This window comes from Barbus barbus (genome assembly GCF_936440315.1).
Source record: "Barbus barbus genome assembly, chromosome: 10".
Taxonomy (NCBI): domain Eukaryota; kingdom Metazoa; phylum Chordata; class Actinopteri; order Cypriniformes; family Cyprinidae; genus Barbus; species Barbus barbus.
The window spans coordinates 24,032,065-24,055,872 of record NC_136738.1 but is presented as its reverse complement, the minus strand read 5'-3'; the positions used below and the strand labels follow the sequence as shown (position 1 = coordinate 24,055,872).

Sequence of the window (23,808 nt, the reverse complement as noted above, 5' to 3'; positions counted from 1 at the left end):
ATCTGTATCAATCTTCAGTGTTTTGCTGAGGACGTCAAACCTAAACTTTTAGCTTTTGCTGGCATTGCACAAGTCTCTCCACCAGGCTAGATGTCTGACTTTAATGAGTCAGTGGGGACTGGCTCAGCTGCCCCTCACTACAAACCCACCAGAAAAGAAAGATTTTTTTGAGGTTGTGAGGTCATTAACACAACCAGATAACACATAGCAACCAAGACCAACAGCAGAGGAGGCCAGCTTCTGAGAAGACAGTATATTAGAGAGTCGCAAATGCAATGCACGGTAAGGCAAATTAAATTAGTGTAACATTTTTAAAGAGTGTTATTTGTCTCGGTGAGATGCATAGAATACTAATGAAGAAACCATACGTTCACCTCAGGTTAAAAAAACCCCCCAAAAAACCCAGTAGCTGTAAATACAACAACTCTGGTGATTTACAGTCAATTGAACTTGGATTACTGCTTTCATTTTAGACATAAGAACAGGACACTGTAACATCCTTTTGCAGTTGCATACACAGTATTTTGAGACTATCACTCTGACCTTCAAAACACTGCAAAATAGTTTTCTTTAAAAAACCCGGTAAAAGCAGCAAGCCTAAATCTAAAAAAAAGTATTCTCTTAGGATCCAAGAAAATAACCCCTAAAAGAACCATTTCTTCATTCTCTGAGTTGTACAAGAAAGGAAAAGGCACTGAATAGAAAACGTTTAGAGAAAAAGGGTGCTCTTACCATCCTGCTGCTTGAAACGATGAGAGATCAGGACATTTGTTGTTTTTTCAATACCCAAGTCAATAGGTTCAACTGTTTTTTTGCCATATTTGTGGATTCTGAAAACTTCATTTTTCAGTCCTGTTCCATAAATGTAATCCTCAAAAATGTCTATTCTGTATGGTTGTGATATTCCTGTGCAGGCATGAAGTGAGGTAAAGACATTAGACAAACTGAATCTTCTAAAACACTTTCAATGCTTAACGATTTCAGGCATATAAGATACAGGAGCAAAGCATAATACTATCAGATTCCCTATTAAATGCTCTTCTCACCTTGCTTGCCATTGATTACCACCAATGGGTCTGAGCCATCGAAACGGACACTGCCAATGACAGAGAGCTCGGCATCAGCCCAATACACACGCTGGCTGAAGTAATCAATCGCCAACCCTACAGATAAATGACGGGAAGAGAGTTATTTCCATAATAATAAGATCTTGGCACAGAATGTTAAGAAAAATCACGTATTTAAACAGATACATCCATGTTGGCAGGGTTTACATTACTAAAACATTACACAAAAGCAACAGCTCACAATAAACCAGTTGAGGAAAAGAGAATAGTTTATTAATAACCATAACTGTAATGTGTTTCTAGACATGTATGAAGAGTTTAATTCATCTAGGTCATGTGAGACTGTAGTAGGACTGGAAAATGTCTTTAAATAGCATCAAACTGGTATAAACAGAACCTTGATGTTTAGGTCAGTGAGGTGCTAAATGGAACTTTTTATGTAATTAAATAACCTTTAAAGAACCCTTGCTTCAATGCGGACATATTCAGCACAAAAGCTTCAGATCTGTGTCCTTTTGCTCTTCCTGAAATAAACTCAGCAAAAGTTTGTCCCATATTTCTCTGAGTTAGCGTTGCTTGACTCATTATATTTCTTCTCTTGATTAAAGACTCAGATGTTGCATTTTCGTTCCTTTTCTAGAGATGATGGATTCCTTAAGCTGCACTGGAGGCGTAATATTGGCCCCCATAAAAGAGGCCACGGTTAAATGTAGCGGTACTTAGTGTTTCCCTCAGGAACACGCCTGCAGGTTTACCTAAAGGCACTGCATCTACATCCCCTCAAACTCGGAAATTAGAAAAGTGCTGTGATATACCGAAACAGGATATGAGACCAACAAGCTTCTACATAAATGCATTCAGACCTTGACCTCATCCCTTTAAAAAGAACCAAAACAACAACCTCTCATTTATCACACTCATGGAAAAAACAGCGGAGGACTCGAAGGAAAGAGTTCATGCCCATCACACTGAAAAACACAAATCCTTACCTGTGGGTCTCCTAAGGTTTTTGTCCAATAGCACTCTACGCATGGAGCCATCCATCGCACTCTCCTCTATGTGTGAGTGGTCGCCTATTACTGACCAATACATCATCCTGAAACAGGTCAAATCTTTACTTGATAAATACATACAGATGTGGCCATTTAGAATGCACATTTTTTTGTACTGTATATACAAATAATTTCAGAAAAAATATCTTTTAAATATCTTTTTTTACATTAAATTATATTTTCAATTTCATATTTTCAATGTACATTTAGACATTTGAAACCCACTATGTGAATTTGAAAATAACCCAAACAGTATTGAAACACGCTCCTACCCTTTGACTGGATTGACAGTAATGGCGTAAGGCTCTCCAGCAATGTCAGTTATCAGACGGGTGCAGTTGGGTCCCTTGAGTTGTCCCACATTAATAGAGTATCTAAGCTTGGTCCAGTGAGCTGTGTAATAACTGAACCAATGCATCCTAGAGTGGTCTGTCCAGTAGATATTTCCAGTCACCCAGTCAGATGATACATCTCTGGGTCTGCGAAAGTCTGGACACTGCAAAAGTCACCCAGATAACAAGGTGATTCCCATGTGGACCAAGACATCACAGAATATTTAAGATTGTATGATAAGATGTTTAGGAGAAAATATTCATAAAAAGTATGGTCAAAACTTCAGAGACCGTTCTTGGATTTAGGGATGAAATGTAGTTAAAGTTTGGAGAAAAACATTTTTTTTAATATTTAATAAAAACAAACACATCACAGAGAAGATCAACATATAATATACAGTACTTCTTGCCTGAAATGTCTTTGTTCATAAAATAGAAGTAAAATACATAAATTATGGAGTTAGTATTGACTAATTTAAATTACAGTGTACATATACCAACATTAAACGTAGACTGAATGTTTTCAGTATTCTGCTGTCATTAAATGTACTATATACAGCACAGAATTAACAAATTAATTAGGAGGAAGATTAAATTAATAGCTTTGAAGGGAAAACAAATCCAGAATATTCCTGAGAAAATATGATAGACTCCACACAAGACCCACAATACTTACTATGATGCCAACATTTGTTTTAGTTTGACTCCTGTTTAGGATATCTTTGTAAAAAAGTCCACCGGGATTAAACTGAGTAGCCCAGATAAACTTTTGTTGGTGATACAGAGCATCCATCCCAATGATGCGGGCATTTTCCTCGATGCGAGCATGTACTTTGTGTCCATGGCTCTGGTTAAATGGATACACAAAACTTCGGATTTCAGTGTCATTAGCTATGTAGAGCACTCGATCTTCTGGTCCTGCCCGTTGAGTTATTAATATGCAAAAAAAATGAAAAGTGGCTAAATTCCATTTAGGGTTTAAGACAACAGTTTAACAATTACAGATGCAGAAAAATCATTCTAACACAGCAATATGCATTCTAATCTATCAGTAATCTTTAATTCAAAGTCAATACTTTAAAGGGAGACAATATACTGTACAGTTCTTAAAATATTCAGAAATATAAATGTACCACAGAATTAGCACTTATGTTTGAAATGGCTTATAATGTATATTTAGGCCCTGTGTGTTGAGGTAATGCATGAAAGGATCTACTAAGTCATTCATAGTCTAAAATAAAATCTCTCAGTGAAGCTAAAGGTCAAGTCAATAGAAAATATAGATCCTTACCTTTTGCTATGCAGCTACCATTCATATCCTTATAATTTTTGTCACATGTACATTTGTATGATCCTTTTGTGTTTGTGCAATAGTGAGAGCAAGTGCCAAAATTAAGACACTCATTGATTTCTGCAAAAAAAAGAGAATAATAAAAGTCAGATTTCGAGGAATAGCGCTTTCTGGAAACTGTGTGATGCTCACTATGTGGATTTTTTTTCACATGCTGAGTGCTTGAAAATAAAACGTCTGATGTGGTCTGCTCACTGCATCTCATTGATCTTTATTCCCAGAAAAAACACTATATGTGAGGGCACAATCCTTTAACTGGAAATGTTCTTTTACATGCAAAACATTTTCACTAGGTTAAACATTTTCAGGAGCTTAAGCTCAACTTTGGCCTCTGGTTTGGTCTTACCACACAGAGAGGAAAACACTGATCCTTGACACATTTTTGATTCTTGAAAAAAATCTAGCTATTTCCAGCCAGCTGTAGACCAGTATACACAGACTTGATGACTAGAACAGGCATTTTGAATCTCAAAAAAATGTGTGGAAAACATTGAAATGATAAAATGACTGAGAGGAAAACCTTGCAACCAAAAAGTGTACAATTTCTGCACCACTAGCAAGAACTACTGTCAAAGTAATGACTGTTTTCAAACAAGTGTCAAACATTCCCCAATCTGGACAAACAGGTCCAAATTTGCGTCAATGGTTTGGGCCAGTTTACAGAGATATTTGCCCCCTGGATTGATTCTTAGAAGACATATTTACTGTTTTGACAGCATAAACAGTAGCTTATACTGCTGTGTGTGACATTTTTATTTGAAATAATTTAATTAAAATTAAGAAGAAATACATTAATTTAATAAATGCATTAAAATAAATCCTCAATCTAATTAAATATACTGTTACCAATACATTTAAACATTAATTCATATTTTATGTGTTACAGTGCACAAGTATATCAGATATACATCAAAAACAGAGGAATTCATTACAAAGATTTCTCGTCCCACCATTTTAATTTTCTAGGCCATTTCAAACATCAGTTCCCTATCTGTCGGTCACTACGAGTTATGTCGTGACGACATTAGGGGATTTACTTGAGAGCCCCGACTGCCTCTGATAAGAGAAAACGCCAATGAAATTTGGCTAGTGGATTTTGCATACCTGAGCCACTCCCCGTGCATACGGGTATAAAAGGGCGACAGGTGCATCCACTCATCAGATTTTTGCTTCGGAGCCGAGTGGATGAGAAATCTTCAAAACAGATCAGATCTCCACAAAGCCGTCTGCCTCGAAGTTTGTTCCTGGGTGGCGTTACGGTGCAGACAGCGGTGTCCCTGCAGCAGCGATTCCCCTGGGCACTTCACCTGAAAGAGCAAATTTCTAAAACACTGGGCGGTTCGCGTCTTTTTAAAGATGCCGTTCCGTCCGTGTTCTCTTGGTTGCGGTCGCTTCCTGTCCTCGGATGACGGTCACGAGCGTTGTCTTCAGTGTCTGGGCATCCAGCACGCTGAAGATGCGTTTGTGGATGAGTCATGCGCCTGTTGTGGGCGTATGAACATGGCAACGCTGCGTTCTCGCCTTTCCTTTCTGAAAGGATTGGCACCCTCTGCCGCCACCCGTCCCGGTCTCTCTGGCTCGAGCAGAGGACCGCCGGCTGGCGCTCTGGGAGATCTGAGGGTGACGGTAAGAGCTTCTCCGCCGGGCACGTCCCCGCGGACCTCTTACTCCTCCCGCAGCGCTTGTTCCGTCCGGTTCCCGAGTGATTTCGCTGGTTCGCCTCACGGGGCCGCCAGCATTTCATTCGGTGCGCCGCCCGAGGATCAGATGTCGATCGCGGCATCGGGGGATGGGCTTTCGTCCTCTGAGGATGAACGATCGGCGGGGCTGCCCCCCTCGGGTGTTGTCGCCACTGCCGATCCGGACCCAGAGCTGACGGCCATGCTTGCCCGGGCAGCCGTGAGTATCGGGCTGGAGGTCAACAGACCGCCCAGTCCCGAGCCCTCGCGGCTGGATGATTGGTTCATCGGCGCAAAACGCGACCAGCGGCCGCACTTTGCCCCGGTGCCTTTCTTCCCGGAGGTGCATGAGGAGCTGACGAAGTCGTGGACGGCCCCTTTCTCGGCCAGAAGCCGCTCGTCTCCCTCCTCCGTCCTCACTACCCTCGATGGCGGGGCGGCCAGGGGGTACGTGGATATTCCCCAGGTGGAGAGAGCGGTTGCGGTGCACCTGTGCCCGCAAAACGCCGCCACCTGGAGGAATCGTCCGCGTCTCCCGTCCAAAGCCTGTAAGCTGACGGCCGCACTCGCCGCCAAGGCCTACAGCGCTGCGGGCCAGGCCGCCTCTGCCCTGCATGCCATGGCCATCCTGCAAGTTCACCAGGCCAAGGCACTAAAACAAATGCACGAGGGTAGTCCCGACCCGGGGTTGATGCAGGAGCTGCGCACGGCGACTGACTTCGCTCTCCGGGCGACGAAAGTCACGGCGCGGTCCCTCGGGAAGGCGATGTCCACGTTAGTGGTCCAAGAGCGCCATCTCTGGCTCAATCTGGCCGAGATGAAGGACGTCGACAAAGTACGCTTTCTCGACGCCTCCATCTCCCAGACGGGGCTATTTGGCGACACTGTCGAGGGTTTTGCCCAGCAATTCTCGGCAGTACAAAAGCAGACGGAGGCAATTCAGCACATCCTCCCTAAACGGCGGGATGCTCCAGCTGCCACCGCTGGCCCAAGGGCCAGGCCCCAGTCTGCTGGTCGCCGTGGGCGCCCTCCTGCGTCCTCCAGAGCTGCTCCGCCCCGTGCTGAGTCGTCACCTAGGCCGGTGCGTCGAGCCTCTCGCAGGAGTGCGGCGCCCCCTGCGCCTCAGCCGGCCGCCAAGTCCTCCAGGAAGACGACAAAGCGGCCCTGACGCGCACAACCCGGAGATGGAGGAATTTGCTCTTTCCTAGGAGACGACGAGGCTAGCGTCGCTCCTTCCCCTGGAGGAGGGCCGGGTGGAGAATCCTGTGTTTTCTTTTCTTTCTGTTCCGCCACTGGCTCAAGGGCCAGTGGTACCCACATTGTCAAAGAAAGAGCAATTTCCCTTCCCTCCGGGTTCCCAGGTCTGCGGGCTGACAGTGTGCGACGCAATGCCTCCTCACTCTCACCCGAGACCCATATTGCCAGTGGCCAAGAGAGTGCGGTCTGGGGACGCGATGCCTCCCCGCGCACCTCTAGCCAGTCCCCCCGGGGACTTAGGGAGTTTTGTGGGGATGAGTCAGAACGCACTGCCTTCTGTTCCATCCAACCTTACTCCCCCTCGCTGCACCACTGCGGGCACGTCGATTGGGCCTTTGGTGCCGCTTGCACGGTATCTGGGGGCGTGGCTTGCGCTACCCAGCCCGTCTCGCTGGCTCATTCGCACAGTTCGACTCGGCTATGCGATTCAGTTCGCCAGGCGGCCGCCCAGGTTCAGCGGCATCCTCGAGACTTCGGTGGCAGTCCGAGATGCACCTGTCCTGCGCGAGGAGATTGCTGTCCTTCTGGCAAAGGGTGCAATCGAGCCGGTCCCTCCAGCCGAGATGAGGCAGGGGTTTTACAGCCCCTACTTCATCGTGCCCAAGAAAGGCGGTGGCCTTCGGCCAATCCTGGACCTGCGAGTCTTGAATCGGGCCCTACACAAGCTCCCGTTCAAGATGTTGACGCAGATGAGTTCACTCCGTGGATTGGTTTGCAGCGATCGACCTGAAGGACGCTTACTCTCATGTCTCGATTCGCCCTCGACACAGGCCGTTCCTACGGTTTGCGTTCGAGGGGCGGGCATGGCAGTACAGGGTCCTCCCCTTCGGGCTCTCCCTGTCTCCCCGTGCCTTCACGAAGGTGGCGGAGGGCGCCCTTGCCCCGTTACGGGAAGTGGGCGTCAGGATCCTCAACTATCTCGATGATTGGCTCATCCTGGCCCGATCGCGAGAACAGTTGGGTGGTCACAGGGACCTGGTGCTCCGGCACCTCAGCCAGTTGGGGCTTCGGGTCAACTGGGAAAAGAGCAAGCTCTCCCCCGTGCAGAGAATCTCTTTTCTCGGTGTGGAGTTAGACTCTGTGAGTATGATGGCACGTCTCTCGGACGAGCGTGCCCAATCAGTGCTGAACTGCCTGAGTTCCTTCAGAGGCAGGACAGTGGTTCCGCTGAAACAGTTTCAGCAGCTCCTGGGGCATATGGCATCCGTAGCCGCAGTCACGCCGCTCGGGTTGCTTCATATGAGACCACTTCAGCACTGGTTACACTCACGGGTCCCGAGATGGGCATGGCGCCGCGGGACACGTCGTGTCACCATCACGCTATCGTGTCGCCGCTCTTTCAGCCCCTGGTCGGACCTTGCCTTCCTACGGGCCGGGGTGCCCTTAGGACAAGTGTCCCGGCATGTTGTTGTCACAACAGATGCCTCCAGCATGGGCTGGGGCGCTATATGCAACGGGCAGGCAGCCTCGGGGCTCTGGATGGGGCCTCGACTGCTTTGGCACTTCAACTGCCTAGAGCTGTTGGCAGTGCATCTGGCCTTAAAGCAGTTCCGGCCACTGCTCCTAGGCCAGCACGTGTTGGTCCGCACGGACAACACTGCGGCTGTTTCGTACATCAACCGGCAGGGAGGTCTACGATCACGCCGCATGTCACAGCTCGCCCGCCATCTCCTCCTCTGGAGTCAGTCACAGCTTAAATCGCTGCGCGCCGTCCACATTCCGGGGGAGCTCAATCGTGCAGCCGACGCGCTCTCACGACAGCTCACTTCCCCGGAGAATGGCGACTCCATCCCGAGACGATCCGGCTGATTTGGAGTCGATTCGGGGAAGCTCAGGTAGACCTGTTTGCTTCCCGCAAGTCCTCCCACTGCCAGCTGTATTCCCCCTGGCCGAGGCCCCCCCCCGGCACGGACGCACTGGCACACAGCTGGCCTCGGGCTCTGCGCAAGTATGCGTTTCCCCCAGTGAGCCTGATCGCACAGACACTGTGCAAGGTCAGGGAGGACGAGGAGCAGGTCTTGTTGGTTGCGCCATATTGGCCCACCCGGACCTGATTTCCGGAACTCACCCTCCTCGCGACAGCCCCTCCCTGGCGCATCCCTCTGAGGAAGGACCTTCTTTCTCAGGGGCTCGGCACCATACGGCACCCGCGTCCGGCTCTGTGGAACCGCCATGTGCGGCTCCTGGATGGGACGCGGCAGACTTGAGTGGCTTGCCACAGGCTGAAGTGGAGTCTGTTCGCGGACTGGTGTTCTTCTCGGCGGGAGGACCCCCGAAGATGCACGATTGGAGTGGTGCTTTCTTTCCTGCAAGAGAGGTTGGAGCGCGGGCTGTCGCCCTCCACCTTGAAAGTGTACGTGGCTGCTATTGCGGCCCATCACGATGCAGTGGACGGCCGGTCCCTGGGGAAGCACGATCTCATCGTGAGGTTCCTGAGGGGTGCCAGAAGGTTAAATCCTCCTAGGCCACCCCTGATGCCCTCCCGGGATCTCTCTATTGTCCTGGCTGGACTTCAGAGAGGTCCCTTTGAGCCGCTGGACTCAGTCGAGCTGAAATTCCTGTCGGCCAAGACAGCGCTCCTGACCGCGCTCACTTCCATCAAGAGGGTCGGGGACCTTCAAGCATTTTCGGTAAGCGAAGAGTGCCTTGTGTTTGGGCCGGCCTACTCTCACGTTGTCCTGAGACCCCGGCCTGGATACGTGCCTAAGGTTCCCACCACGCCTTTCCGCGATCAGGTGGTGAACCTGCAAGCACTGCCCTCGGAGGAGGCAGACCCAGCCTTGGCGTTGCTGTGTCCCGTAAGAGCGCTGCGCATATACGTGGACCGCACCCGGAGCTTCAGAAGCTCTGAGCAGCTCTTTGTCTGCCACGGAGGTCAGCAGAAAGGGAAGGCTGTCTCCAAGCAGAGGTTGGCCCACTGGATAGTGGATGCCATCGCCTTGGCGTACCAATCCCAAGGCGAGCCGTGCCCCCTCGGGGTGAGGGCTCACTCCACACGGAGTGTTGCCTCCTCCTATGCGCTGGCGCACGGCGCCTCTTTGGCAGACATCTGTAGAGCTGCGGGCTGGGCGACACCGAACACCTTCGCGAGATTTTACAGTCTCCGCGTTGAGCCAGTCTCTTCCCGTGTGTTGGGTAACAGGTAAGTGGCGGGAAGAGTTGGCCGGTGTCACGCTTGCTGCGCCATTCCCCCTTACCCGGGGATACGAGCGCCTATTCTCTCCTCCAGTTAGTTCCCCGAACGGCGAACCCTGGCGGAGTTCCTCCAGCACCCCCGGCAGTCAGGCTGGGCGGAGCAGTCTGACGCCAGGCCCAGTACCGGTGTTAGCTTGCCCGGGTCTCCGGTCAGCCCCTGTACTCGGCTAGGTGCCCGTGCGGCCTGATTCCCTTCGGGTGATCCCACACGTGTATTCATCCACGGTACGGTTTCCCTCATGGTAAACCCGTGTCTTCCCTTTGACAGAGCTCTGTCAGGCCCTGCTGGCAGCCTTCCTCCCTTCTCCTAGGTAGGATCTGCCCCAGGGTCCAGGCGTATGTAGCACTGCCCCAGGCTTGGGCCAGTCCATACCAGTGTCTCCACACGTTACCTCCCTTCGGGCAGGGTGTGGCCTCCGTAGCGCCCTTCTCCGGAAGGCTCGCTTCCCCGTCGTTACTGCCGGGCTGTAACAACAAACAGGAAAGACTTGAAGCAATCTTTCATAGAAGGTCGAAATCCCTTCCGATTTCTGGGGAAAGGAACAGCGGCTTGGCTATCTCCAGCAGCAATGTACTCAGTGGTCCCTGCGGGCACCAAGGTTAGCGAATTTGCGCTGGGGCGACGGGAAGGTTGCGACCTTCGCATCGCATTTGTCTGTCACGCGCTAGCTTGTCAACATCTGCATGCCACAAGGTCGTGACGGGGTTCAGGTTGTGGCGCTTTCCATAGACCCCTAATGTCGTCACGACATAACTCGTAGTGACCGACAGATAGGGAACGTCTCGGTTACGTACGTAACCCTCGTTCCCTGATGGAGGGAACGGAGACGTTATGTCCCCATGCCACAATCTTGAACCATCGCTGGTTGCCAGGGACACGTTCTCGGCTCCTCAGCGGAAAACCTGATGAGTGGATGCACCTGTCGCCCTTTTATACCCGTATGCACGGGGAGTGGCTCAGGTATGCAAAATCCACTAGCCAAATTTCATTGGCGTTTTCTCTTATCAGAGGCAGTCGGGGCTCTCAAGTAAATCCCCTAATGTCGTCACGACATAACGTCTCCGTTCCCTCCATCAGGGAACGAGGGTTACGTACGTAACCGAGACGTTTCTAAACCTTGTTGAGCTAATGTTGTTCTGCAGAAAGACAAAGACTGCAGTTCTTTTTGGTGCCACAGGTATGGCAGAAATGGCACATTTCACCTTTAAATTGAAAGTCTAAATCCACATTCCTCCCTCAGATAAAGCAGTGAATAATTTTTCTGAACGCTAACAGAATCAGGGAAAATAGTCTGACAGTACCTTCACACTTTCTGCTTCTGAGATTTCTCTGAAAGCCAGGTTTGCAGTGGCAAATTGCATTTGTGTTTGTATGATTGCACACTGCATCCTCCCCACATGGATTCATCCTCTTTCCACATATGTCTCCATTTGAAGCTGGAATGAGAGAGAGAGAGAGCTTTGAAGTGACATACTTTATACTTGCACCCAACTGTCACAGTGCATGATGGGATTTTTTTTTTGTCTTTTGATGCTTGGTCATAGCCAACAAATAAAATATGTATAAGAAAAAACTCATCTGGAAGATAAGCCTGAATGATTTTGTTATAACAATTCCAGACCTGTTGCCATGTAAACCACCAAGAATGACTTTAATCTGACAATATTGTTTGTTTTGCGACAGATTAATCTGAGAGATTTGGTATTGCATGTAATTTAGAGCACATACAAGCCTTGCAGTCCTTTTCATCTGATCCTCCATCTCCACAGTCATCAAACAGGTCGCACTGCAGTTGTGCGGGTATACATTTACGATTACTACAGGTAAACTCTGCCTTCCCGCAGGGCTTGGGCCTAGTTGACACAGCCTCTGATTTGGGCCCCATAGGAAAGAAGAAAAAAACACATCCATTTCAATCCGAACTTTAGCTGGCAATTTATTCATCACCACCCAAAGAATCTTCAATCAAATTTACTGTAATCATGCGAGTGATTAATGGGCACTACGTATCTGAACGACCTCAGGGACTGCTAGCAAAAAAATAAAATCACTAAAATCTAGACTAGATCCTTTATTTGTCAATTAAAAAAAATGTATGGCATACAAGATGGATTTCCCATTGTGCTGGTGAGGATAAAGGTATCATCAGAGCCTTGTGAATGAGCCTACCACATTCATCTTCATCTGAGTTGTCCCCACAGTTATCCACATTGTTACAGATTTGATCAAGCCGTAGACACACTCTGTCATTTCTGCAGCGATACGGCCTTGCTGGAGGACAAGGTAGTTTGGCTATAGAAATGAAAACCAAATGTTATAATATACAGTATGTACAGATTTTTCTGCTTTGTAATGCAATTGACTGCTTTATATATATATATATATATACACAGTGCCAAAATTGCTCTGTTGGCTGTGGATTTAAGACATTTGCAAATATGATTAAAAGATGAATATGAGACAAAACTACAGAATGTCACATTTTATTATTAGCCGTTTCAACACGTGTTTTACCAAATAAAAAGAACAGCACTTTTAGAGTCCATCCCACTCATTGATGTGAGCATAAGTTTAGGGACAGTTGAACATAAGGCAGATGTAAAAGATCAAAAGCTATTATTTAGTTGCAGATCCCTTGCGTACAATCACAGCAGTGAGTCTGTGACCCATAGACATCACCAGACTCTTGGTCTCATCCTTTAAAATACTTTTCCCAGCCTTTAATACACAGCCAATTCCAATTGCTCTTTGTTTTGGGGAGTTTCTGCCTTTACTCTCCTCTTCAGCTGGTGAAATTCATGTTCAATCGGATTTGAATCTGGAGATTGACTTGGGCAATCTAAGACTTTCCATTTTTTTGCCCTTAGAAATTCCTTGACTGAACTGGCAGGGTGTTTTGAGTCATTGTCCTGATGCAATATGAAGCACTTCCCAATGAATCTGGTGGCATTTTCTTGAATATTGGAAGGAAAGATGGTTTTGTACCCTTCTAAATTCTTTCTGCTACTGCCATCATACATTAAGTCATCAGTAAAGTTGAGAGGGTCTGTTCCAGAGGCAGCCATGCACGCCCATGCCATGACACCACCTCCACCATGTTTTACAGATGAGGCTGTATGCTTCGGATCATTGCAGTTCCCTTTTTTTCTCCACATTTTTACTTTCCCATCACTTAGACAAAGGTTCATCTTTGTCTCATCGGTCCATAAACACAGTTCCAAAACTCTTCTGGCTCACCTTTGTGCTTTTTTGCAAACTCTAATCTTACCTTTCTATTTTTGGTGCTGGTCAGAGGTTTGCATCTTGCTGTGTAGCATCTGTAATTCTGTGTCAAAATCTCCCGAGGACAGTAAATTGTCAGAGAATCAGCCCAGCTTTCTGGAAGTTGTTGGTGAGGTTACAGACGTCTTTTAGCATTCATTTAGGATTCATTAGGATTCAGAGAGTGTGCTACGAACACAGTATCTTTTACCCGCTCGTTTGACTCGCGCCTGGCGTGGAGGTGATGTTAGAGTGCGCGTATGAAACGTCCCCTGTTTGATGTGGTCATAAAGACATTCTGCATCTAAATAAATGCAATCCTTTTCAAGAAAAAAGAGACAGAGGCAGCAGTTGCGAATGGGGTGGCCAACCCTAGCCCCGCCCCTGCGTTAATTGCATTTAAATATTTTTAACGCGTTAATCTGAAAAAAATAAAAATAATAGCATGCGTTAACGCGCTAATTTTGACACCACACACACACATATACATATATATATACACACACACACGGGTGCATCTCAAAAAATTAGAATATGGTGAAAAAGTAATCTTGAAACTTATTTCAAAAAGTGAAACTTTCATGTATTTTAGATTCATTACATGTAAAGTAAAACACTTCAAATATATATATATATATTTTAAATTTTGATGATTAGAGCTTACAGCTAATGAAAGTAAAAAATCAGTATCTCAAAATATTAGAATATTTACATTTGAGTTTCAATTAATGACCATCCCTACAGTATAAATTCTGGGTATCTCTTGTTCTTTGAAACCACAATAATGGAGAAGACTGTTGACTTAGCAATGGTCCAGAAGGCAATCATTGACACGCTCCACAAAGAGGGTAAGTCACAGAGGGTCATTACTGAAAGGGATGGCTGTTCAAGGAGTGCTATATCAAAGCATATTAAATGCAAAGTTGACTGGAAGGAAGAAATTGGGTAAGAAAATGTACACAAGCAACATGGATGACCGCAAGCTTGAGAATACTGTCAACAAAGCCGATTCAAACACTTGGGAGAGCTTCACAAGGAGTGGACTGAAGCTGGAGTCAGTGTATCAAGAGTCACCACGTTTAGACATCTTAAGGAAAAGGGCTACTAAGCTACTTCTGAAACAGAAACATCGTCAGAAGCATCTTACCTGGGCTAAGGAGAAAAGGAACTGTTGCTCAGTGGTCCAAAGTCCTCTTTTCAGATAAAAGTAAATTTTGCTTTTCATTTGAAATCAAGGTCTGGAGTCTGGAGGAAGAGTGGAGAGGCACAGAATCCAAGCTACTTGAAGTCCAGTGTGAAGTTTCCGAAGTCAGTGATGATTTGGGGTGCCGTGACGTCTGCTGGTGTTGGTCCATTGTGTTTTATCAAGTCCAAAGTCAATGCAGCCGTCTACCAGGAGATTTTAGAGCACTTTATGCTTCCATCTGCTGACAAGCTTTATGGAGATGCTGATTTCCTTTTCCAGCAGGACTTTAGCACTTGCCCACAGTGTCAAAACCACTTCCAAGTGCTTTGCTGACCATGATATTACTGTGCTTGATTGGCCAGCCAACATGCCTGACCTGAACCCCATATGGAATCTATGGGATATTTTCAAGAGAAAGATGAGAAACAGTCGATCCAACAATACAGACGAGCTGAAAGCTCAATAGTGCCTCAGCAGTGCCACAGGCTGATCGTTTCCATGCCACACCTCACTGATGCTGGAATTTGTGCTAAAGGAGCCCCGACCAAGTATTGAGTGCATAAATTAACATACTTTAAAGAACTTGAACGTTTCTGTTTTGCAAATCCTTGTTTTGATTGATCTTAGGAAATATTCTAATATTTTGAGATACTGATTTTTGACTTTCATGAGCTGTAAACTCTAATCGTCAAAGTTAAAACAAAAACACTTTTGAAATGTTTTACTTTACATGTAATTAATCTAAAATATATGAAAGTTTCACTTTTTGAAATGAAAAAATTACAAGAAAAAAATAACTTTTTCACGATATTCTAAATTTTTTGAGATGCACCTGTATATATATGGTCAAAAGTTTGGAAACATGATTTTTAAATGTTTTTAATGAAGTCTCTCACCAACTTTGCATTTATTTGATAAAAAAAAACAGTAAAAACATTAATATTGTAAAATATTATTACAATTTGAAATAACCATTTTCTATGTGAATATATTTTAAAAACTAATTTATTCCTGATATTCAAAGCTGATTTTTTTTTAAGCATCATTACTCCAGTCTCACATACTCCTTTGGAAATCATTCTAAAATATAAATGTAAATATAAACTATTTTGATGACTACCCTTATGTTGGAACCTGGAATCACTAGACTAACTGTATTTCATTTGTAATTCAGTCAGTGACCCTTACATACAAACAAAGTTTAACATCAGAAAACTCAAATTAAACAGTTTTGCCCAGCAACACAAGCCTTTCAGTTCTGAATCAGTTCCGCAAGCGAGAAGCACCACCATAGGTCATGCAATTCCACTGGGAGAGATGAATATCCTACCACACATCTCGGAGTCTTCGTCAGAGTTGTCTCCGCAGTCGTCCTCACCATCACACACCCACACGTGCAGCTTACACAGGGTGTTGTTGCAGATGAACTCATCGGGGCGACAGAAGAATGCATCTGAATAAACAACATCAAACTGGTTTTAAACTGCAACACATGGATATTTTTCTGAATTAAACAGGGTTATGACAACCTGAGCGAAGACATACATTAGTCAAAACTATGAAAACTGCCTCAGAAAAGATATATTAATTCACTAATATAGTATCAATGTCATGTATTAACATAAAAGATTTCTAAAGTTTTTAAGTACAGTTGCTGGTTAGTGGTTAAGTCCTCATACCATGACCACAGTTCTCCTCATCGCTGTGATCCACACAATCGAACACGTCATCGCAGCGCCATCGTTTAGGGATGCAGTGAGCATGGTTTTTGCACAGAAACTCATCTTCTCTGCACTCTTTTACACAGTCCATCTGGTGTGAGAACAACAACGAAAGCCCAAAATACTTTCAAGAGGAAGACTTTGCTGCACTGGTGAAGTAAAGGACATCTCTGTTTCCATGGAGTCAAACATGAGTCTAATATACAAGATGTTCAAAAAAATCGAATGTTTCCAATACGGTGCATGTTTATCTCACAGTTAATTAAAACAATATGCCATCATGTTATTGCTTGTGTGATGCACACATCATCAAATACGAGCTTCTGAACACACATATGATATCTTGTACTAGTGATCTATGTCTTCAGTTTAGCATCTTTTGATTACTGTATCTCATTAAAGTAATTCATAATTCCAGTATGAATTGTCACCTCAAGGCTGTAACAATTGCTGTAACAATTCAATTATCCATCTGTTCTACACTGCTGAAAAATCCATCAGAAAATAGTTTCAGTCTTAGCTAGTTTAGCTGATTAATTAGCTGCTGGGGCTAAAGTCAGTTTGTGAGACCATCACTGTCAACCTAGTTAAAGCTGGTAAGTAGGAAACATTTGAAATTATAATTTACTTTCGGTAACATTTTATTTTAAGGTGTCATAATACAGAGTAATTACCTAATTAAGTATTTAGTAGTAGCCTTTGTACTTACATGAAACAAAATGTACTTACCATGTAACTAAGTTATGGAACAGCCTGTACTTACAGTTTGTAACTATGAAGATGTAATGGTCTGTTACATATGTGTAACAGTAGCTGCCTGAGTCTGTTACACAGCTACTTGTACACTTAAGTACAATCTTGATACACTTTATTTTAAGTAGCTTATGCCTGTTTAATATTCTGTAATTTTAATGTAATTAGAAAGGTATTACATGTATTTAAGCTGTGTACTGGTGGGTTAAATCAAACTTAGGTGCAAGTGGATAAGGTGTATAGTATAGATACACATGAAGTACACTTAAGTACAATCTTGATGCACTTTATTTTAAGTAGCTTATGTTTGTGTACTAAAATTTATAATTACGTTGTATACAGTCTGCAACACATATGTAACAATATTTTGGTTACATAAGTAGCTGTGTAACAGACTTGGTCTGTTATATATGTGTAACAGTAGCTGCCTATTACATGTGCATAATTACAAACTGTAAGTACAGGCTGTTCCATAACTTAGTTACATGGTAAGTCCATTTTGTTTCATGTAAGTACAACGGCTATTACTAAGTAATTAACTAGGTAATTAATCTGTATTATGGACACTAAAAAAAAGTGTTACCTTACTTTTTTACTCCATGTTACTGGTATTATTGTGCACAATTCATCAGAGCATGTTATGCCAAAATTCTTGAGTGAAATATAATAACTTGCTCTGCTGCTGATCTACTTTCCTTTTAGCTGAACCCCTCTTATTTTGCGTTTCACTCAGCAATATTTCAGATTATGGAAGCAGAATGGGTTTTAAATGATTTTCAGCTTGAACTGAAATTAGAATTTTTTTTTTTCATAGAGGTTTTATAGTGGCTGGTTGTATCTCTCTTAAATCTTTTTCCAATATATCTACTTGTACATGTCTTTGTTTTTGTTTCACGACTGCACTTGTGCACAGTTTCTGAAAGAGGAGTGCTTGATGTAAGGTGAGAGGGTCTTGCTAGAGGACTGACCTCATCAGAACTGTCCAGACAGTTGTCATGTCCATCACACCTCAGGCTGGCAGACACACAACCTCCGTTGGCGCACACATACTCGTTTAGAGAGCAGGAAGGAAGCACTGCAAAACAGATGACGGGTAAAAATCCACCCTCACATACAGATACATACACAACTAATGTGTAAAGGAAGAGTGAGATAAGATATGTCACGTAATCTAATATACCATGAATATTTTTAGCATTTGACCTATATAAAATTGTTTTTATGTCATTGATGCTAAAAATCTGTTTTTCTTTTATGCACGTCTATCGGGATAGCAGGGATTTTTTATTTTTATTTTTTTATTTTATGTCAAAACACATTTATCCTGGTCTAAATATATGTATCAACCATGATAATGAATTGTCAATGTATTAAACATATATAAATGACATAGCTAAAGGTTAGTTATGAATTATTACATTTTTATAAAACTGTAGCTGTGGGGTAAAAGGTACCAGATTTTGTAGCAACAAATAGTCAACTTATACTCAAAATAGAAACACTATTATAAAATGTTAAAAATTGTTTTACTAAATTCAGATATTCTGACTAATGTGCAAAAAAAAAAAAAAAAAAAAAAAGACTTCAGAATTGGAATGGGACACGTCTTCGTTCAAAAAGCAAAATGCACATAAAATATTAAGGCATCTAAATAAGTTCTTAGGTTAAATTAAACTTTAACTAAAGAGTAAACACACTAGAGAGCTGACTAAGGCACTTGTGTTTATTATGCACAAACTTTCTGGAAGACAAAACGTGAGCTACAGCATTTGAACTTATCAGACAATGTAATCATAAAACATTTAAAGCTGAAATGTTTATTTTCTCAGTGTTTACACACCGTTTCCCATCCCAGGTTAATGCACAGAGACAACCATAAGTCTTTTATAGGTTTTATTAGACAAAAAGTGCAAACATGTTTGGTTCTCACCAGCTATGACAAAATGTTTGAGAATCTCAAGCACTGGTGCACTGGCGTGAGTTTGGAGCTGGACTATGACTTTGAAGGGGAATGTTTAGGGAAATAATTGGAAAGTTGTTTAATGTTAGTGGTGTATAATTTATACACTTCAGCTCTAAAGACCCCCAAATCTGATAAAGTTACCTGTTCCGAGGCAATTTCTCTCATCTTCCCCTGTCTTACAGTCTTCCTGGCCATCGCACAGCCATTTATGGGAGATACAGAGATTGTTGTGACATTGAAACTGATCCTCTGCACAGTGAGTCTCGCAATCCTTCTGAAAATGCACAAAGCAAGGGGAAACTTAATACAGTGTCGTCTCAAACTTCAGTTTGTATCATTTTTATCATTTTCGGGCTTGTCATTTTAATACTCTGGGAGGCAGTCAGGACAGAATTGAAGGTTTTGTAAATCACATTTAAAAAATATCCACTGTCTTCATGACTTGCTGATGAAGCCATAAGAGTATGAGGACTAATGTTGTATGAAAACTACGATTAAACAGCTTTGAGATAAAAGGCTCGAAGGGAATGTCTGAGAATATAAGACAACTGCTATGCTGTCCTCGAATGACATCCAGCATTCACTGACCTCGTCTGAATTATCAGCGCAGTCATAGTCACCATCACAACGGAACCGTGCTGAGATACAGTCCCCACTGGCGCAGGCAAAATCCTTATGATTACAGGTCACCGGCTCTACAGAGAGGAGAACAGAATAAGACAGCTAAAGCGGCACAGCTACCCTGACCGTGCCCTGTGAAGCTGTCTGCATTGAAAACACAGAAGTAAACCTTCGCAGAGGACAGCGGTGAGGCAGCAAGAGCAAATCAAAACTACTAAAGTGGCCTCGCACTTGGACATGAATTGACATTGTACCATCTGTTACCAAGGTTCTTTAAAGTTTGCCAATAACTTAAAAGGAGCTATCTGCAGACTAATCAGCAATTAGAACGTCTAAAAGGGCTGTTTTCGAAGAGAGTCCACAGGCTGTAACGGCTGGAAAAACATGTTGGGTGGTTAGAAAAACTGTTAATATAAACGGTTTGAAATTGGTTGTTGATTTAACAACATAATGTACGAAAAAGGGCCATTAAAGCAAAGGCATTTTGGACATTAAACATGCTCATTATTTACTCAGACTCCTGTCATTTCAAACCATATGCTTGTGTTTTTTAACAATTTTAAAAGCTTGAAAGTTTTATTAAAAAATTTGGAGTTTCTGAAAGAAGTCTTGTATGCTCACCAAGACATTTATTTGATGACAAAATACAGTAATAACAGTAAAATTATGCAGTATTACAATTTATAATTATTACAATTTCAGCAGTCAGTACTTCATTGTCACAAGATCCTTCAGAAATCATTCTAATATGCTGATTTAGTGCTCAAAAAATAATTTCTTCTTATTATCAATGTTGAAAATGGTTGTGCTGCTTAAAACTGTTGCAAATGCAAACTGGAGGAGATCTGCAGGATTTGAATGCCATTTCATTTTTTTTCTCTTCCAAAATTAGTTTTTTTTCATCAGCAAAACGTCATTGTATTATATAGTATTTCATTTATAAAAAAAACAAAGAAACAATGATAATATTACAATGATGATACTATAATGATGATAAACGAAAATAGTAGCATTAATAGTATTAATATTTATAAATAGCTATTAACAACAAATAATATAAAACTAATATATAAAATACAAAAAAAAAAATGTTAATTAAAATAATGAACTAATTACGTAATCTTTCACTTAATTCAATAAAACTTTTTAAAAAATAAAAAAATTAAAGAGCATTTACATATCGGAAATTTCCTCCAGTTTCTAGTTACCATGGTCTGTCAAATCGCATAGATTTTTTTTCTCCCGTTTTTTTCTTTTTTGTAGTTTGACAGACCACGATAACTACAAACAGTTGTATGGAAAGAACATATGGGTTTGGAATACAAGTAAAAATGACATGGCATAAAACACACATAAATAGTTGATCTTTCTTTGCGGCAATGTGGGCAAGATCAGAAGCGAATAGACAAACGGTATACAAACAGACAAAAATAAATCTTCAAATAGTAGCTCTGAAGAGCCCACACAACGTTTCTTGACAGTTAAAACAATTTAGAACAAACACGAGTGTGGAAAAAGCTTTGTGCTCAGAGAGATGAGAGCGACTCACTGCAATGCTCCTCATCGGAGTTGTCTCCACAGTCATTCTGGCTGTCACATCTCCAGTGGTCCGGGATGCAGTTGTTATTCTCACAGCGAAATTCATGAGGTCCACAAGTCTTTTCATCTTTTTCATCAGACACAAACAAACACAGTTGAAAATGGCTTCAAAAGTGCATGAATATTAATGCAGTGCTACCGCATTTCGACACGTAATCATCATTTCCTCAGGGTTCCGGGTCCGGATCTGACACTAAGTTCAAAACATGCCCACACTCAAGAGGCTAACGCACCATAAGATGAGATACCTGACTGTGCTGCCGATAGCTTCTATCCTCAATAACCTGAACACTTGACACGTAACATCAAACACTTTGTCACCTGGGCACAATCGTCTACGATGAAGATTTCTGAAGGAGCTCATTCTACCTTTTTCCAGAGTGTAGTGTTTCTGTTATATAACCCACTAACTTTCTGAGGTGTTAGAACCCAGACAAATTGTTAATGAACAGGTATGAGGACCACATCATCTGACCAAAACTCTGGATACTTTTGGTAACAGGTTTTTTCCCCTCCCAAGAACACAGGCTAAAAGAAGCAAACTGCAAATACTTGCCAGTTTTCATTCGTGAGAAATAATAAAAGAGCATCCTAGAATATCTCCCTTGACAGACTCTTGTTTAAATATTCTCTAATGTGGTGCAGGCATGTAATGATAGAAAGCATCCAAAGGAACGTCTAGAGATACTGGCATCTGAGAAAAAAAAAAATACTGCTTATTGTTTGATAGATGATTCTTAGTTACAATAATAAAAACTGTCTGTCAAACACTAATGAATGTTACAACATTGAAGCCGCTGCATAAGATATAGTCTTTTGAGATAAAACAGTGCCTATTCATGTGAAGATAGCATTTATCCATTGATCTTACAACATGTACACAAATTTCCACTTATTTCCGTATAACTGTAATTCCCAGTACGACCAAAAGTGAACTGGTAAGTATCAATAAAGCTCGCCTGTTATGTGAATTCCACCATTTCATATCAATTGGCAAGATATAGATCTATAATTACTTGCAGGCCAATGTAGATAAAGTGCATCACATCTGGAAAATCAATGGAGACACCAGAGGAGCCCGTCACACCTCAATTACAAAGTGACCCCTCTACTGGTCCACTGATGTGTCACTCATTTGGGGGATTTTTCCCTGAGTTGGAGATAATCCATAACAACATCAGATATGTTCAGCCAATGCAATCAAAACAATTTTCTCAATCAAGTTCCGACAATGTGATTTTTCCCCTTGCAACAGCCAAGCTATTGATTTCATTTCTTTTGTCGACCGATATGGGAAAGCTATGCTCATCATCCCTGCTGGGACATGTCACAGTGCTATATATACACCATATATTGAGGACAATTACATTTAAGACATCCACTTAGAGGCTGTGTCCACACTGCAAATAAATAATGATTTTCTACAATGATGTGAGAGTAAAAAAGCAACAACATCAGCGTGCAGTATAGATCTTTAATACGTCTAATATTTGAGAGTTAGACCTCTTGTCAAGGGAATCTTCTGATGAATTATTAATGAGGTTCAAAAGGCAATGGCTCTGATCCTAAACTTAGTGAGCTGCTCACAAACAGTAGGCAGCCTATTTAAGGCATGTTCCCAAAGGCACTTTTATCTTTACTCTTTCATAAAACTTACTGTTAGGCTTTTGAAAGTGTACAGTGTATACTGTATGTTTAATGTGATGATTTACATTTAATCATTTAGCATTTTATTTATATAATAAATAAAAATAATACAAAATTAGATGAGAATATAATATAGAATAGATAGAGCTAGTGTTAGAGGGTCAAGTAATTATTATAATAATTAAAAAGAAAACAAGTTGAATAGAAAAAGAAATAGAATCAATGTTATTTTTTATTATTTAATAAATAAAAAGAAAATAATAGACAGATAATATAGATAATATAGACTACTATGTAGACAATATAGACATAGAATAAAGAGTTCTAGTGATAGAGGGTCAAGTGTAGATGGAAGAGACGTTTCTTGAATTCAATACATTCTAGATGAATAAACACAATAAATAAATTTAATAATACTAATATTTCCTTCATGCTTTCTGAAGACTGGTCAGAAATTATTAAACTAATTGCAAGTAATTTATTACACTGAGGTAAAATTTTATAGAAAATGGAGAATTTTATATTGAAGACTACACTACTGCATAAAAGTTTGGGGTCATTAAGATATCTTGATTAAAAAGGACAATAAAGACTTTCTTTGTTTAAAAAATAAATAAACCTATTTCAAATAAACTCTGTATTTATCAAATAATCATGAAAAATGTATCACTGTTTCTACATAATATCATAAAGCATAACAGAATCATTTCTGAAGGATCACTGAAGACTGGAAGATTAGCTGTTGAAAACCCAGGAATAAATTACATTTGAAAACATATTAAAATAGAAAAAAAGATTATTTTAAATTGAAATAATATTACTTTTTTTACTATATTTTTTACAAATACATGTAGACTTCTTTCAAAATGTCAACAAATCTTACCAACCCCAAACTTCAGAATTTTTGTATTTATTAAAAGTAAGAAAAAACTCTGCATATCATTTTGTGTTTATTAGAACATCACGTATTTAGCTTAGCTACATGCTAAAGGGAAGCTCTGCTGAAATCGGCTGTGAGTGAAGTCTCCTGCGTGCTTTGTTTGATGAACGTTATTTATATGCAGCCTGGAGTTCAACAAGTATTCAACAAGGATCCTGTCATAGAAGGAAGCTGCTTATAGAG

General features: G+C 42.2%; 1 protein-coding gene across 1 annotated transcript in view; it reads right to left on the bottom strand.

The window, feature by feature from the left end:
* Positions 1-23,808, bottom strand: part of lrp1bb (low density lipoprotein receptor-related protein 1Bb) — a gene marked incomplete at its 5' end in the record, with an annotated part of 288,040 nt that overhangs the window by 14,301 nt on the left and 249,931 nt on the right. The window contains 15 exons of the mRNA XM_079427014.1: positions 733-906; positions 1,047-1,163; positions 2,057-2,163; positions 2,392-2,615; positions 3,128-3,369; positions 3,743-3,862; positions 11,236-11,370; positions 11,663-11,803; positions 12,104-12,226; positions 15,712-15,834; positions 16,061-16,193; positions 17,824-17,930; positions 18,960-19,092; positions 19,407-19,513; positions 20,989-21,105. Coding sequence (XP_079283140.1) covers positions 733-906; positions 1,047-1,163; positions 2,057-2,163; positions 2,392-2,615; positions 3,128-3,369; positions 3,743-3,862; positions 11,236-11,370; positions 11,663-11,803; positions 12,104-12,226; positions 15,712-15,834; positions 16,061-16,193; positions 17,824-17,930; positions 18,960-19,092; positions 19,407-19,513; positions 20,989-21,105 — 2,103 coding nt within the window. The remainder of the gene's footprint in view (positions 1-732; positions 907-1,046; positions 1,164-2,056; positions 2,164-2,391; positions 2,616-3,127; positions 3,370-3,742; positions 3,863-11,235; positions 11,371-11,662; positions 11,804-12,103; positions 12,227-15,711; positions 15,835-16,060; positions 16,194-17,823; positions 17,931-18,959; positions 19,093-19,406; positions 19,514-20,988; positions 21,106-23,808) is intronic.